At 48.3% G+C, this 16,333-nt stretch overlaps 1 protein-coding gene across 1 annotated transcript in view; it reads left to right on the forward strand.

Annotated features, from left to right (window-relative positions):
- Positions 1-246: 246 nt before the first annotated feature.
- LOC142774648 (uncharacterized) overlaps positions 247-16,333 on the forward strand; it is a 166,048-nt gene continuing 149,961 nt past the window's right edge. The window contains exon 1 of the mRNA XM_075875266.1: positions 247-1,103. Within this exon, the coding sequence (XP_075731381.1) occupies positions 995-1,103 (109 nt within the window). The 5' untranslated portion in view covers positions 247-994. The remainder of the gene's footprint in view (positions 1,104-16,333) is intronic.

The following is a 16,333-nucleotide window of genomic DNA, read 5'->3' on the forward strand; positions in this document are numbered from 1 at the left end:
AACTGAGCAGCGGCGGAACTTGGCCCTCACACGCGCACACCTTTCCACTCTTCCTCTTCATCTTCCGGTTCCCTCTCTTCCGAGGCAGGTCCGTTTAATGCAAAACAACTAAACGTCGCGGAGAGGGTGTCACGTGGTCCGTCTTTCTCGCCCACTTACGACGCAACAACACACGCCGCCGGTGCGACCCAGCGTGCAACACCCTCCCCCTCCTCGCTGCTGAATCAAGTTCAGGGTTGCTGCAAGCGAGGGACGCTCCCAGACGCGATCTCTACCAGCTACCGCTACCAGGAGCGGCCAGTTGGTCGGCAACAGTCGACGCGGCGCGTCCTGTGTTAGTTGGTGCCTTCTTCGGCTGCCCCGAGGTCTTGTTTTTTTTCGGTGGGCCCGCATCGCTGGTGTGCGTCATCGAGGCAGCTTCGGCGGCCGCCCGTTGGCTCTTCTTCCTGGTGTCCCCCTGCGGCGTGACCGTAGAGGCCGCGTTCCGAACGTCCGTGCTGTCTGGCGACCGACCGATCGGCGGCACTACGTTCATTCGTGCAAGAAGGGGCGAGCTGTTTGTTTTTGGGCAGCGCGTGGCGTGGCGCCGACGGCTTCTCAGCGGGACTCCTCGTCGCTTGTCTTGTCGTCAAGTCGTCGCTCCCCCCTTCGTGCCCGGAAGAAGAACGCGAAGGAGCAGTCCCGCTGCCCTGGTTCCTTCCCGATTAAGACGTGACGTAAAAGAGACGCATAAACGGGCCGTGTCTGCCGGTCCTGTCTTCGAGATCTGTCTTACGGTTGCCTCACTTGATAAGGATCCGGCCGTATCGTGTCCGCATCGGCCAGGGATGAGCCGGAGGTGTTAACGGGAACAAGATAGACTGGTTTTTGTTTCTGTCGTTTTGCATCTGGAAGAAGTGCCCGTGTCTGAGAAAAACCGGCAGTTCTGCGATAACGAGCGCAGGAACAAGACCATCGCTCTGCAGTTTTTTGTTTCAACTCCTCGACTTCGAAAATGTGTGCCACCAGTGCAAAGTTCGGAGGAGAGGCTTCCCGGTTACGGCTGCTCGGGCTCATCGTCGCCCTTCTGGTCTTGTCCGCGGAGGCTGCGCCTGATCACGAAAGTGAGTATGTCGTGCGCCGTATAGTTGTCGCTTTCCCATTGCCGGGCTACGTGCGGGCACTCGATGCTTAGACAGCGTGGTGCTGGGTGCAGTCTACAATGTCGCAGTGTCGGTTTCACCGCGAAGGTGTCAACCTCGCTAGTGCGTAACCGGCCAAACTAGACGTAGCTTCAGCACCACCGAGACAGTGAAAGAAACGATGGGCGTCAAGTAGCGGTGCGAATGTCTGTTGCAATGTACCGGCTATATGCAGTGGACGTTAGTGAAGTCTGCCTAAGTAAACGGTGTAAAAGAGCTCCTGAAGTCGGAACCGTCATCTGGCGTAGTTTGGCAAGACTTTTTCGCAGTCATATTTAAGTCTATCAGACTTTATTGCCATGACGGAATAAAAGAATCACTGTATAGTTCGATCGAACTACCACGAAGCAGTGGATATGTGCGCCCGGTCTAACATCGCGCGCCTGCTTCGCGCACTCAAATCATCCATCGTGAACCAAAGCACGAAATGCATAGCGTGTGACTTTCACCATGCAAGCAAGTTGAAGTAGCGTGGGAAAAAAAAATTGAGCACAAAGCTAAGCGACAGGAGGATCACTGAACAAAACGGTCACTTTCGCAATGTCGGGCGATTGGGGCAAAAGTTTGAGAAAGTTTACTGTGCGCAAAGTGATAAACTCAATGTGCTAAAGAAATGAATGGATGACTCAGCTAGTTTCGTCGTGCGTATTATAACCATGACTGCAGTACTCTCAGTGTTTTCTTTATGTAGCTTGCGGTGGCTGAGGTACGTCGGGTTAGCTGCGAGGAACTCCGACGTAGCGTCTTGATCCATCTAGAAGTGTAACAGAGTATCGGCAAGTGAACATTTACAATTTACCGGCCCAAATAGCAACCTCGTTGAAGTACATACTTACACCTTGTTCACCTGGTCCACCACGTGAATGTATGTGTGCGATAGTGTCTGATCTTGTTATGAGATATGCTGCCTTTTATGAGAGCTGTATATTGTTACCTGTGTAGCTTCCCGTCATATTATTATCCGACCGAGTGGCGTTAAAATATGTCATGCATAGTTACCAGACAAAGACACAAATGCCAAATGCGTACCCCACAGACGTGCGCACACACTCGACTTTCTCAAAATATTCATCTTAAAGCCCCATAATTCTAAAAAACAACAACACCTAAACCAATTTCTTTTTTTTTTGTATTCGTAGAGAATTGTGAAATCACGAGGTACCAATCTCCTGACTATTAAAGTACTGAGACGAGCGAATGTAAATATACAGGACGTCCTACGTTTCATTAACCAGAGTTCAAAAATTTGCCGCAAGACGTAATTACGACGCGACCAAATGCATGTTGCTCACCGTTGCCTAAAGTTAGTCAGACTATTTTTTCTTCTCAAATATTGTTTAATTAGATATGTTTAATTCACTAACTATTGAAGAAACGAAAATAGATAAAAATTTCAATGAAAAAGTTGTAGATCGGTTTTCAAATCTGATTATAGAGGATTAAACTTTATATCTGTTAGGTATTAGTGTTTTTCTGCTAATTACAAATACCCGCGAAATAAAAAAAAACCTCGTGACAAACCCGCTCGAATGTCAGTGCGCACAAACAGTATTTAAGAACACAAAAAATAGTCTGACTTACTCCAGGCAACGGTTAGCAACACGCATTTGGTCACGTGATAATTAAGTGTTCCGGCATATTTTTTAACTCTGGCTAAAGTTACGTGGGACACCCCGTATACCATCCACTGTCAGGTAAGGTTAACATTTCGCGCCTCGCCGCGGTGGTCTAATGGCCAAGGTACTCGGCTGCTGACCCGCAGGTCGCGCCGGATTGAATCGCGGCTGCGGCGGCTGCATTCCCGATGGAGGCGGAAATGTTGTAGCCTCCATGTGCTCAGATTTGGGTGCACGTTAAAAGAACCCCAGGTGGTTGAAATTTCCGGAGCCCTCCATTACGGAAACCACCATAACCACATGGTAGTTTTGGGACGGTAAACGCCACATATCAATCAATCAATCAAAATTAACATTTTGAAACTGCGAACCAAACCAGAAATGTCACTGAAGATGCACTATCATCGTCACCACAAGTTCATCATCGCATTCATAGTTATAATACTACCATTTATTGTGCTTTGGAATATACTTGTTATTGTTTTCAGTTATGCAACCTAATCAAGACTACTTACTGGCCGTAACCGGCATTCAATGTGTCGTCACAATGACACAAGGACAGTTTTGATTGCATTGGCGCCCATTGCAGAAGCAAGGTCACTTACATGTGCATCGGTCCCGCCAACTCAATCTTATACAGACAAACCTTTGATTATGTCGCAACGCCAAATCATCCTCCTTATTTCGATGGAGGCGAAATATTCGAGACCTGTGTACACTGTGCTATTCAGTCTGTGCGCGTTAAATAACTCCAGCTAGTCGAAATTTGCGGAGCCCTCCAGTACGGTGTCACTCATTATTATAAATGTGGTTTCTTGAAGTTAAACCCCACAATTACCATGACTCTCTGTCGCGTTCAGCTATGCTTGCTCTCTCGTGCACCAATTCGTAACCATATTACACGCTATCTATACACAAGTGGTCCGGCCTGCTCCAATCAATTTTCTCCCAGAAATATCAAGTACGCCTGCTTCACCAGTTTGTTCGGCGATCGACACCACTATCGTCCCGACACGACAGCGTTACACCTATAGTACTTTGGTGCTTCGCTCCTATAGAGCTGTCTTCAATTTCCTTTGAGGAATCACTGTCAGCCTCCAAATTCCTGCTCCTTGTGTCTACGCTACGGAACGCATTGCCTGATAGTAAAACGCCAGCTCGAATTGGGTGTGAACGTATTAGTAGTCACGATTGAATGATTGATTGATATGTGGTGTTTAACGTCCCAAAACCACCGTATGATTATGAGAGACGCTGTAGTGGAGGGCTCCGGAAATTTCGACCACCTGAGGATGGTTCTTTAACGGGCACCCAAATCTGAGCACACACGGGCCTACAAGATTTCCGCCTCCATGGGAAATGGAGCCGCCGCAGCCGGGATCCGATCCCGCGACCTGCGGGTCAGCTGCCGAGTACCTTAGCCACTAGACCACCACGGCAAGGCAAGTAGTCACGATTGAAGTACTTGCTTTGCTAGGGCTGTACAATTTCACCTTTGTATACGTGACTGCGTTCAGTAAATTTGTTTGCATCTTGGTTGATTCCGCTGTTTTTGGTGTTCGACCGCTGACTCGAAGGTCGCGGGGTGGAATCCCGGCCGTAGAGGCCGCATATCGAAGAGCGGAAAATGCTATAATGATAATAATATATATAGTGTGTAAGTTCCCAAGGCGCGAAACACTCGAGACCCGATTGCTTACATGTCGGTGCACATTGCCCACGCTGATGAAATTTCCGGAGCCCTCCACAACGGCTTTTCCCTTAATGATATCCTGGTTTCGGGACATAAAACGGCAGGAATCATTAGGCATGTCGTTCTTGTGGTTGTCTCTGGCATTAAAGTTGAAACAACTGGTCCTACGTGTTACCAAACTTTTTGTTTTGTTTTGTGGGTAATGCAAAAAGAAGTTATTAAACTTTAGCGCACGTGGCAGCATTTAAAAAAAAATTTAAAATAGTGTGCATAAGCGAGAAGAAGCGCGGCGTTAAGAAAAAAAAAGAAAGAAAGAGGAAATAGAGGCAGCTGGGTCTCGTCCTGACCTCGTGGTCAGTGGCGCAGCTAAGCGCGCGCACTTCGAAAAATCTGCGATGTGGAACAAGTACCCGAAGCATTTTCTTTTTTTATTTCTTGTATTTCTGCCCCGACGGGCGATCTTGATCTCGTTCCTGCCCCCTCTCTCTCTTCTTCTACACAACCATTCATGCATCTTTGTCCTTTCACATTTGGCGCGTCCCTAATGCGCCGCAGCACTGGACTTGATTTTCTTTTCTTTCCCGCCGAAATGTGAGGGGGCGCTGCACTAACCTACCGCCGGCATATCGGGCCAAATACGAAGGGGTAGACACGGTATGCAGTGCGTGTGGAGAGGAAGAAGAAGCTGCCGAACACTTGATAATGTTCTGTAAAGGGCTTCACCCTATAGTTCAGGATGATGGCGCAGAGTTTTTCAAAGCACTGGGGTTTAGGGACCGGGAGGGCAAAATAAACTTTAAGCGGGTAGACTTAACTAGAAGGAGGTTATCTGATTGGTGGTTAAAGTCAAGGCACGAGTGAAAATTAAACGCTTCACTGCAAAGTACGAATCCTCAAACTCACTTTTTAAGAAAAAAAATAAATATAGTTTTTGGTTAATTAGGTATTACGGCTTGGTGGCGCTAGCCACCGCCCGATCTAAAGGGTACAGCCATATCTATCCATCCATCCATCCAGCTGTGTTGTTTCTCGTTGCCGCCGCCGCGAACGCATGGCGCACAGCCTCGCTCCTCTACGAGAGCGCCGTCGTCAACTTGGCGCGTGGCGGCGCTACCTGCTACTGCTATACTCCGCACAATGCAACGTCTTGCATCCCGGCCGCTTTCGTCGTTCATTTTTTCTTTCTCAATTTCTTTTTTTTTTTTCGTTTTCTTGCTTCGCTCGAACCCTCATTGTGCTCTGTCGCCGCGGTGTTCGCGTCTAATTTGCCTCGCGCGGCCGGGTGCGCGCTTTTTTTTTTTCTTTTCTGAAGAGATGAGCGAGATGGTCCGGCTATTAGCAGCAGCGCGCTTGACGAGAATTCGGCCACTGCCGCCTCTCTTGAAAGGCGCTCGCTGTATGTCGGTATATAAGTAGGCGCCTGTTCGCGATCTGTTGTGGAACTCTGCAGAGCGCGCAATGTAGGTTGCCAGCTTCATCTTGATCCTCGATGCTCGACTTGACGTTAGCTTCTTCTTTTCTTCGTCTTTAAGGCGGCATGAATGGTGGGAAAGGGGGAGTTCGGAGAGGAGGACGACGAGTTTAGGAACAGTCTGTTCTACGCCGGTCGCGTGGTTTTTAAAAGTGTAGCGCGCCGATTTCGTTCTCTGCGCTTCACTGCACTCGCATAGCGCGTCTATTGTGTTGACGTCGTCGACACTGCGAGAGACAAAAGCGAGCTGTCTACACCCGGTCTGAACGGGGCAGTTGTTAGGAGAGCCTGTTGTACGGCGGCGGAGAAATTAAGGTCGGGAAATTTCTCCGCACTCGGTCGGCCGGAGTCCGAATAACCCCCCCCCCCTTTTTTTTTTTGTGCGGAATGAGAACAACGGGCCATTTTCGTTGTTTAAATGGGGCACTTCAGCGGCTTGGACTTGCACACGGCGTCTTCAGTGTCGCAGTGCCTCGGCTAAATGCGGTGATTGTCTTGACTCGTTTTGTTGTTCGGTCCGGTTGTTGCATCTTTCCATCGGCGTAATTGTGGCATTAAACGCTGGAGAACTGGGTCTGACTAAAGTCGCTCACGGTGCTCGTTGAAGCGCTTCTGGGAGTTGATTAAGCTCGGTGTTTTTCAAGTGCAAATGCTTGAATTTACGATGTATACTCAACGTTTATTTGGTTGAATTAAACACCTCCTGCCCCCCCCCCCATTTTTTTATATTTTAGCGTAACTTTCGGAAGTGTATTTGGTTTGTTGATAACGCAGCAAACCGTAATTATGCCCTCGTCCTCGGCTTTCGATTAATCGAAGCGATCAAAAGAACCTGAAGCAAACTCTTCTGTAGCACGCTTTGTGCTAGTAATAAGTGATATCAAAAACGCAAAGACCAGCTCAGCTTAGTTTTGGAAAGAGAAGATAAAGACATATAGGGACGAAGAACAGGACCAACGCCCGCCAGAGCATTATTGTCTTAGCTGTTCTCGTTAACTAAGATTAGTGCAGTTTTCGTATCCGTAAGCGTCCTCTTTATGCTGCTTTCGTTATTTGAACGTCTTCGACGGGACCGCCTAAGCACTTTACTAAACGGCTGACATTAGCAGGTTCTGCTTTGAGATCAATATTCGTAACTATTATCATTTATTGTCATTTCATTTTATTTTATTACCGTAAAGGTCCCCAGGGGGACATTACATAAGGGGTGGGGTTACAAAAAACGTACAAAAAAGCCATGAATTAGCTTGAAAAATGGCTTGTGACGCTATGCATAAATGGTGATGGACAGGTGATTGCTGCAATATGGTGGGGGAGGTCATTCCAGTCTTTTGCTGCACGAAGAAAAAATGAGGCAGCAAAAGTAACGGTGCGGAAACGTTGACGGGCAACTTGAAAGACATGGCGAATGCGATATGACCTGCGAAATGGGGGAGAAATGTAAGGTTCGATTGAAAGTGGACTGTGAAAAAGTTTATGAAACAAGCAAACGGTGGCAATGCGGCGGCGGGAAGATTGATGGGACAGGCCAATTTCTTCTTTTAAAGATGACACGAAAACATTCTCTAGAAAAAAAAAACATTCTCTAGAATCGTGCTATATTTCTGAACATTCCTTAAGCGCACCAAAAATCACAAAACTATAATTTAATAAGATGGGCGTAGCGAATGCTCGCTCGCCCACGTTTCGAGCGTTCACTAACCCCCGTATTCTAGAACATCCCTTCACTCAAACCTCCGCCTTCACTTGAGAAAGCCGATGCGAGCGCCGTCTCTAAGCACGGCAAGTCACTGCATAGCGGCGACAATCTGCTGCGATTCTTAAGTGGCGCAGTGTCATTTTCAGCCAAGCGGTGGCGCGGCGATCAACTCTGTCAAGTGAAGGGTGGAAGTCGAGTCGAGGAGCGTTCGTGAATACGGGGGTAATCGCCCACGTTTCGAGCGTTCACTAAATCACCGTTCATCTGTCTAGCGAAGCTTAATCATGGCTGAGGAAAGGTAATCGTTGACTCGTTGCTGGTTTCTATTACGATCGCCTTAGTCTAGCTCTTACAGCCACTGACGTACCTTAGCCATGAAAGTCGTTGGAATTTCCTGCAGTGGGTAAATACTGTGATTTTCCGTCGACACGAAATTCCGGTGAAGTGGGTGTTCGAGCCGTTCACTTCGTGTACTTTAACGGGTATCAAACATATTGTATATTTCCTTTAAAAACAAATTTAACAAGCATAAAAACGCCATGGCTGCGCTGGACACATATAGCGTATAATCACAGAGTAAGCGGGAGCAGTGAGTGGCCTTCAAGCCCGCTGTGGCTCTCCGTAGGCGCCTAGCGTAAGTGTAATTGGAAAGTGCCCACTACGGCCTCTTTCATGGTGATGTGGCCGTGTTGTGTACCCACTAAGTGTCCGGAAGGCAATCCGTGATCCTCCGTAGCTGCAAACGTCGTTGCTGCTGTGAATGACGATGATGATGGTGATGATGATGATGATGCACTATGGCTGAACTTTTTGTAGTAAGTCGGTCGCATTAAGCCCCCTTCGCTCGTTACGCAATTTACATGGCGCGATGCCACGTGTGAGACTGAGTCCCTGCCACGTGATATCACGTCTCGTAGCCTGACTTCTCGTGCCCTATACGAGGGGCCTGTACACACTCGTTTTCAGAATAACTGTCGAGCACTGTCGCGAACCTTCGAACGCGCACAACAAGCCTAACATAGGACAAAGTGTAAACACACACACACACACACACACACACACACACACACACACACACACACACACACACACACACACACACACACACACACACACACACTGCGTTCTAATAGAGTATCAGAGCAGGTCATTCCTTGAATATTTTGATCGCTGTGTATATATATTAAGCACATTTGATACTAAATAATAATAATAATAATAATAATAATAATAATAATAATAATAATAATATTAATAATAATAATAATAATAATAATAATAAATGTTTGGTTTTAACGTCCCAAACAATGACAATGATTATCAGGGACGCAATAGTTGAGGCCTCTAGAAATTTCGACCAACTATAGTGTTCTTCGACGTGCACTAGCATCACACTGTGCATGGACCTTTAGCATTACGCTTCCATGCAGGGGAATTCCCCCGTCGTTGCAGGGATTCACTGTGACCTAATTTTTAGTCAGTGGTCGAGTGATTCGTAGTAAGAAAAGAAACCATAGAATAAAAAAAATACCATTGCTCTCAGGCAGGGTAGCTGCCTGCCAGACGAAGTGCCTATAAATTCCATTTCCGCTTGAATCCTGAGTCCCCCCCCCCCCCCCCACGTTGTCCGCAATAATTGCGATGGAGCGCGGCGGCGGCGGCGGGAAACATTGCTGCCAATATCGCCCGTTTCGCTTTGAGCTCATACCAGCTTACGTCGTGAAATTCAAGAGAAACTCTTGTCACGTGGAAAGAAGGGGATCGCACTCACCACGCCATGACACAAAGCCCGCGTGAAAACACTGCCCTACATTTGGATGGATCAAGCGTTCCGGCCTTTAGAATTTCAGTCCCAATGATGCTTGCTGCGTGTAAGCTCGCAAGAGAGAGAGAGAGAGAAAAGTGGTCTACTTCGGTATAATCACTGTGCGGGTGAAACGGTCACGGGCTAAACACCTATTCCGTACTTTTCTAACCTTCTCTGTTGGCGCTGCTGCGAAAAGCGAGCAACCAAAAATAACAAAAAAGAAGCCGCGAGCAAGGCTAAGGATTCTGAAGTGCCACAAAACGTTTCTTGACTCTTCTTCTTCTTCTTTCTTTCTTTCTTTCTTTTTTTTTATCTCACAGCTTGGGCGTGTGAATTCACAGTACTGCCCTATTTTCGGAGGCCCGGATTCGGATCTTCAACAGCTATTGTAGTATGTAAGCAGATATCGGATTCCGGCAGGTATTGGCTTACAGGCTCTGCTGCGCTTCTGCAGCGCAATGAGTTTGCAGTTTCGAGGACCTGACTTTCGCGAGTGCGGAGACGAAGGTCGTGGGATCGGATTCCGGACGCGGCGGTCGCATTTCGATGGCACCACAAATGCTACAGGCCCATTTACTCGGGCCTACCCTACTGAAACGTTACTATGCGATGTCCAATTATTCCGTATGTTTCCGTAAGAATCTTACGAAAATATGTGGAAAATATACGGAATGCATATGGATTCCGTATGGAAACATATGGAATTATTGGACACGCATACGGAACGTTTCAGTAGGGATATAGACGCACGCCATATAGTGAACTTTTGGTGGTCGAAATTTACGTTTCCCTTCACTGTACAGCGTCTCTAATCATATCGTCGTTTTGGGAGGTAACACTTGAACAATTATTTAAGCTCTGCTTTTGTTTCCTCAACCATGGGAACGGATTAGTAAGGTTTACATGGGAACTTCTATTCACTTACTCAGATCGTTCATGCATGAAATTCAAATTGATATTCGCGATATCTTACGCCAAGGCACCGCATGCCGCCCAGTGTGTGTGTGTTTTTTACTGTGTCCCTGTGTAAATTCTGAGCATAACAATTAACGTTTCAAGATTTTGAGACCTGGCCGGTTTCAGCGACATTCCTTCTTGCACGACTTCTCATCGCAAATTGAAAGAGATGCGCCTGATCTACAGTTCGCGAACTTCCCTCTTGGCTCGAACGGAACAAACAACGCAGAAGGAATCGATCAACCGGACGCAAACTTCAGCACCGGGAGTGTGGCAGCTTGAGCTAGTTGGTATGGCATAAGGATAGTTATAGCGCGAGAACAGAGCGACGACACAGAGACAAGAAGGACGTGCCCTTCGTGTCTTTCTTTTCTCTGCGTCGTCGTTCTGTTCTCGCGCTATAACTATCGTCATCCTCAGCACTGGGTTACGGGGCAAGCACGCGCCGGAGACCGCCGTATAGCCCGACGATCATCACGAGCGAGCGTGAACATCGCGGTGCGGGTCCACCAGGGCGGAGCCACGGTTGACCCGATTTCCGAGAACACTTATACATTCGGGTAGTAAACCCAGCGCGCACTGCTGTCCTCTGTTGCCTACACGATCTCGCAAAAGAAACTGGTTCCTTCGCGGTTGCCGGGGTATCGCGAGGTTGACCCTCCACTGCAGCCGTCTGCCCCCGAAGATTCTTTCCGTTATTTTTATTTCTTTTTATATGCACTCACGGTCAATCGTGTTTTGTGTTTTCTTCTGCTTCGAACTTCTCAGCGGGCTTGGCCAAATCGAAGTCACTCGTCGAGGCACTAGAAGAACTTTCCGTGAGCTGGAACAGTCATTCGCTGGGAAAGAAGTGAAGTCCGTACAATAAAAGAGAGAGAGAGAAGAGAGAGGGAGAGGGTTAAAGAGCGAGAGAAAAGAAGCATGTCGGGAACAACGAGAGGCTTTGTGTGGGACTGCTGGTCGAAGAGCACTTCGGTCGGCTGCGTTGTTGCTCTGAGTGCTTAACGGGCAAAGGGCCTATATAGTACGTCGTTACGTACCATCCACGTGTATGTACCGATCCGCCCACCGCGCCCTAGCATATCAGTGCCGGAAACGCCGACAGTGGAATACGTCCGTCACGACTGCTCTAGTGAAGAGACTGTGTCAGACATATGCCGCCAGATGTAACACAACCGTCGCAGAGTGGGAGGAAAGGTCTGTTTTTTGTTGGTCATGACATAGATAATGTTACAATTTCGTCATGCACGTCGTGGAACACTCCGAAAAAAACAGTGGAACATGCCCACTAGTGGGTATGTGCCACTAGCATACGGGCATGTGCAACAGGTGATCAACATTTTATATCTACCCAGGAACGGCGAGAACACTCATGGGAAACTTTAACGCTTGAGCGCTTAGAAAGGGCTGTCATATGCAGCGTTGACGGGACGAATGCAAACGATAAATGTCAGTGTCCTAGCAGGAATGGAACCCTCGCATTCTGCGTGGCAATGAAGTGTGTGTGTGTGTGTGTGTGCGTGCGTGCGTGTGTGTGTGTGGGGGGGGGGGAATTTATACATATATTTAGTGCCACTTCTTAACGTCGCGCTCAATAAATATATATATAAAACACATTCACCTTCCGTCCGCATGCTTCGCATCACATCGATTCCCAACGTGCGTGGGATGTGCCAATTTTTTTTTTTCACCTTTGGTGTCATTCCTACCTACTGAGTTGAAACAGGTTCCCCTTCGTATTCATAATTATCACTTGAATAGGTATGTATGTTTTCATATCAAATAATACTATTTTACACGTTTGATACTCTTCCCTGGTGCGGCCTACAAATTCAACTGAGGGAAAATTGGTGTTAACGAGACCTGCCATACACAATATGCATAGATAGTAACCAGGAGTATGGAAACGTAATCATCATCATCATCATCAGAAGCAGCAGCAGCAGCACCATCATCATCAGCCTGACAAAACCATCGTCAGAACAAGGGCATCTCTCCCTTTCCGCCGATTAACATCCTACATGAATACGCGAATACATTAAACTAACTATTACCATGGTCTTATTGGTGGTCATATTCTCACGGTGACGCCTGAATTCGCCGGCGACGGGTCGGTACTCAACAGCAAAAAAAAAATTGCCCGCAGCTTCCCTCGGGGGAACACTGAGGAGGATGCGGAGCATATAATTGGTTAACGGGGTGTTAAAGTGCGACTTACTTGGGTCGATGGCTAAATTGGTTAACGTGGTTGTGAAATGGGGTGTTAAATTGCGACTTACTTGGGTCGATGGCTAAATTGGTTAACGTGGTTGTAGGAGGGGGTGTTAAATGAGTGAACACGTACACACGTATGCGAAAGGACGGCGCTGGTCGAAGGGACGTCGATCATTGTGTTTGTGGATTCGTTGGAATTCATTTCACCGCGACCTTGGACGTCGACGCGCCGTACAAACCAACCGACGAGCGGCAACTGAGCGAGCGAGCGCCGACCTTGAGTATATATACAGCGCGACGGCGCATCCACTGTCAGCTGTTGAATGTTCTCGAAGGAGAAGCGCGCGCGCGGCACAGATGGCGACGGCGCGACGGCGCATGCGCTGTCAGCTGTCGAATGTTCTCGAAGGAGAAGCGCGCGCGGCACAGATGGTGGGCGACGGCGCGACGGCGCATGCGCGCGCGTCAGCTGTCGAATGTTCGAGAAGCGGTGCGGACGACGCGGACGGCGCACTACAAGGCGCGAGTATAAGATGCTTCCGCATCTAAAAAAAAAATGCCGAGGGGAGGGGAGGCTAGGGCATCCCCTCGCTCCTGCCTACGGGCCTGGGCAGTGCTAAGGTTGACACGTCGACCTTCTGGAATCTATATGTCGGAACTTGTGTAAAAGCATTTCCCGCCACCTACCGGGCAAGCAGCGACGCACCGAACCCTCTCTACCTCTGTGTCAGCGGCAGAACTGCGTGAACACTGACTGCGGAACCTAAGGATCCAGAATATTGGCTGCTAGGAAGATACAGTAATGTAAGAAATGGTTTGATTGAGAGTTACCATCAGCGTCAGAGATATCATCGGTTGGGCAGCATCGCACGCTCAATCATACATACACAGGCTATGGGGGGGGGGGGGGGAGTCATATTAAATGAAAAGAAGAGAAAAGTGAGCCCCGTAACTGTCTCTCAGGGGGAGGACACCTCAACAGTAGCTCACGAGGGATGGGGGTAAAGGAGAGAATAAAAGCATAGGTATAAAAGGTAAAGAGATAGAGAGAGAGTGAGGCGCAGGGACAGCGAATGACGGAAGGAAAAGACAGGAAAGATGGACACGGTTGCAGGAGTCCGAGGACGGGGCACCACTGGCGAGAGTTCTTGTCGGCGTCAGCAGATGGCGTAGGACCACTTTCTGAAGCCTGTCTCCGACGACGACGACAGCGTAGCTCTGGCCGACTGGTGGGCGCGTAGATCGGAGGATACTTTAAGGTTGCGAAAAACCGGACAGAAAACGAACTCGGTAACGCTCGAATGCGAGCCAGTCGGTACGTTACGCATAGCTTAAAAAACGCTAGTCCTGTGTCCACACTCGCCATGTTCCCTTTGTGGTTGTTGAACGTACGTATACGAAAAAAGAAAATTATTCTTCCGTTTCATTTTCCCCGACACTTTTCCCGGTATTCGATACGACCGGAAGGCGCGCGGCGAATCACGTGACCTAGCGAGTATGTTGAAAGTAAAAAAGAAAAAAAAAGAAAGGAGGGGGCTCACACGGGCTAAGGCAAAGATTTACAACGGCCACAGGAATAGGCCACGCGAGGCAGTTAGTGTGGCCTTGAACCGCCCTTAAGACTTCGAGAAGAGCCTAATGCCAGACACGGCGCACTACATACACACTCCCAGCCTTCGCCGCCCCTTCGAGCTAGCGTCGTCTCGCGTCGTAAATTCTCGCCCACCACGCCCACTGCTGGGCATGTTTGTGTGTTTCTGTATTGGCCCACCTGTATGTATACTCCTAGCTGTTGTTCGGCGTGACGGCATCCGATTTCTGCTGTGCGTGTTGATGTATGCGCGCTTCTTTTGTTGTTGTTTTTGTTCGTCTCTGCTTTCCGTACAGCGAGCCATCGGTGAAGCCGGCGTGTTGCGTGGCACCTGGCCGGCGTAGTGCTGCACTTTCGTATCGTTCGAAAACGCTGTCGTCCGCGTGCCTAAGCCTCGGGGTGGCCGTAGTCGTCGAGGAAATGGTCGTTGAAGACGGAGACGAAAAGCCCAAGAAGCCTTTTTCGAGGATGTTGTTCCGAAGAGCAGCGCTAGTGAAATGAGAGACGAACTATACACACACTGAATAGACAGTTTCACAGCGAAGCTGTCGTGGTTTACCCTGTGCCGTTGTCGTCATCGTAGTAGTAGTAGTAGTAGTAGTAGTAGTAGTAGTAGTAGTAGTGAAGCAGGTCACGGGACCAGAGTGGAGGTAATAAAAAACATAAACATATTATTATTATTATTATTATTATTATTATTATTATTATTATTATTATTATTATTATTATTATTATTATTATTATAAAGACGATTTATGGCTGACACCGCGTGATATCGCTGGACAATCGGATGCACTGGCGTACTTACAACCTTGCTGTCCCATAATTTGCACAGAGCAAAACCGGTTGATTTTTTCTCTTTTTTTCGTTCTTCTTCCTAGCGAAAAATAAAAACGATTGACGCATCAGGAGGGGGGAAGAAAACGGAAACTTTATTCCCGCTGCCTGTGCACTTGTCTTTTTTTAATGAACATGACCAGCTTCTTTCATAATAAATGCAGAGATGCGGAAAAGAACGACAAAATGGAACTCGCTCCTTTTCTGCGCTTTATTATCAATTTTCTTTGTTCTTGCAAAGACACCTATTTCCCACGAAGACCGCGTCAGCGCCTGTGCAGGTGGCTCATGTGGAACGAACTGCAGCGCACGTGCTGGGATCAACGTCCTTTTCGAGCAGTTTCCTTGCGATAAAAGCCCTGCGCGCGTATATTGTGTTTTATTCAGGGGCGGATTTCGAAACATGGCACTGTAGCGACGCTGGCGTTTGTTGTAAGCTCAGGCGTACCGCAGAGCACCCTTATACTACCATGATGTACGCGACGGGTTTTCGAAGTTACGTCGACGCGAGTAGATGAGCGAAATACGAGTTCGATTAGTCTAGTCTGCGTAGCTTTGAAACATGAATGGCGAAAGCCGGTAAAATGTTTCTTTAGCAACTAGCAGTAAAATTTCAACATCCCTACACTACTTCGCTGCACGCAGCACTGATTGATTGATATGTGGGGTTTAGCGTCCCAAAACCACCATATGATTATGAAAGACGCCGTACTGGAGGGCTCCGGAAATTTCGACCATCTGGGTTTCTTTAACGTGCACCCAAATCTGAGTACACGGGCCTACAACATTTCCGCCTCCATCGGAATTGCAGCCGCCGCAGCCGGGATTCAAACCCGCGCACTGCGGGTCAGCAGCCGAGTACCTTAGCCACTAGACCACCGCGGCGGGGCCGATGCACGGAGCAGGCAAGAAGAAAGGAGATGTTGAGCGCACGCTTTGATACAGTAACTTGGTCTTCGTTCTTGGTCAATAAATTTGACAGAGACATGTATACGTGCTCCGCACGCTGGTTGAAGGAGTACTGACGCCAATCTTAGAAGCTGAGTTCACTCCGACATATAAATCAGTCTACAGAAACAGCTCTTGGCTAGAGGGATGTTGAGCCCCGCCGCGGTGGTCTAGTGGCTAAGGTACTCGGCTGCTGACCCGCAGGTCACGCCGGATTGAATCGCGGCTGCGGCGGCTGCATTCCCGATGGAGGCGGAAATGTTGTAGGCCCATGTGCTCGGATTTGGGTGCACGTTAAAGAACCCCAGGTGGTCGAAAT

Source organism: Rhipicephalus microplus, chromosome 10, assembly GCF_043290135.1.
Source record: "Rhipicephalus microplus isolate Deutch F79 chromosome 10, USDA_Rmic, whole genome shotgun sequence".
Lineage (NCBI taxonomy): Eukaryota > Metazoa > Arthropoda > Arachnida > Ixodida > Ixodidae > Rhipicephalus > Rhipicephalus microplus.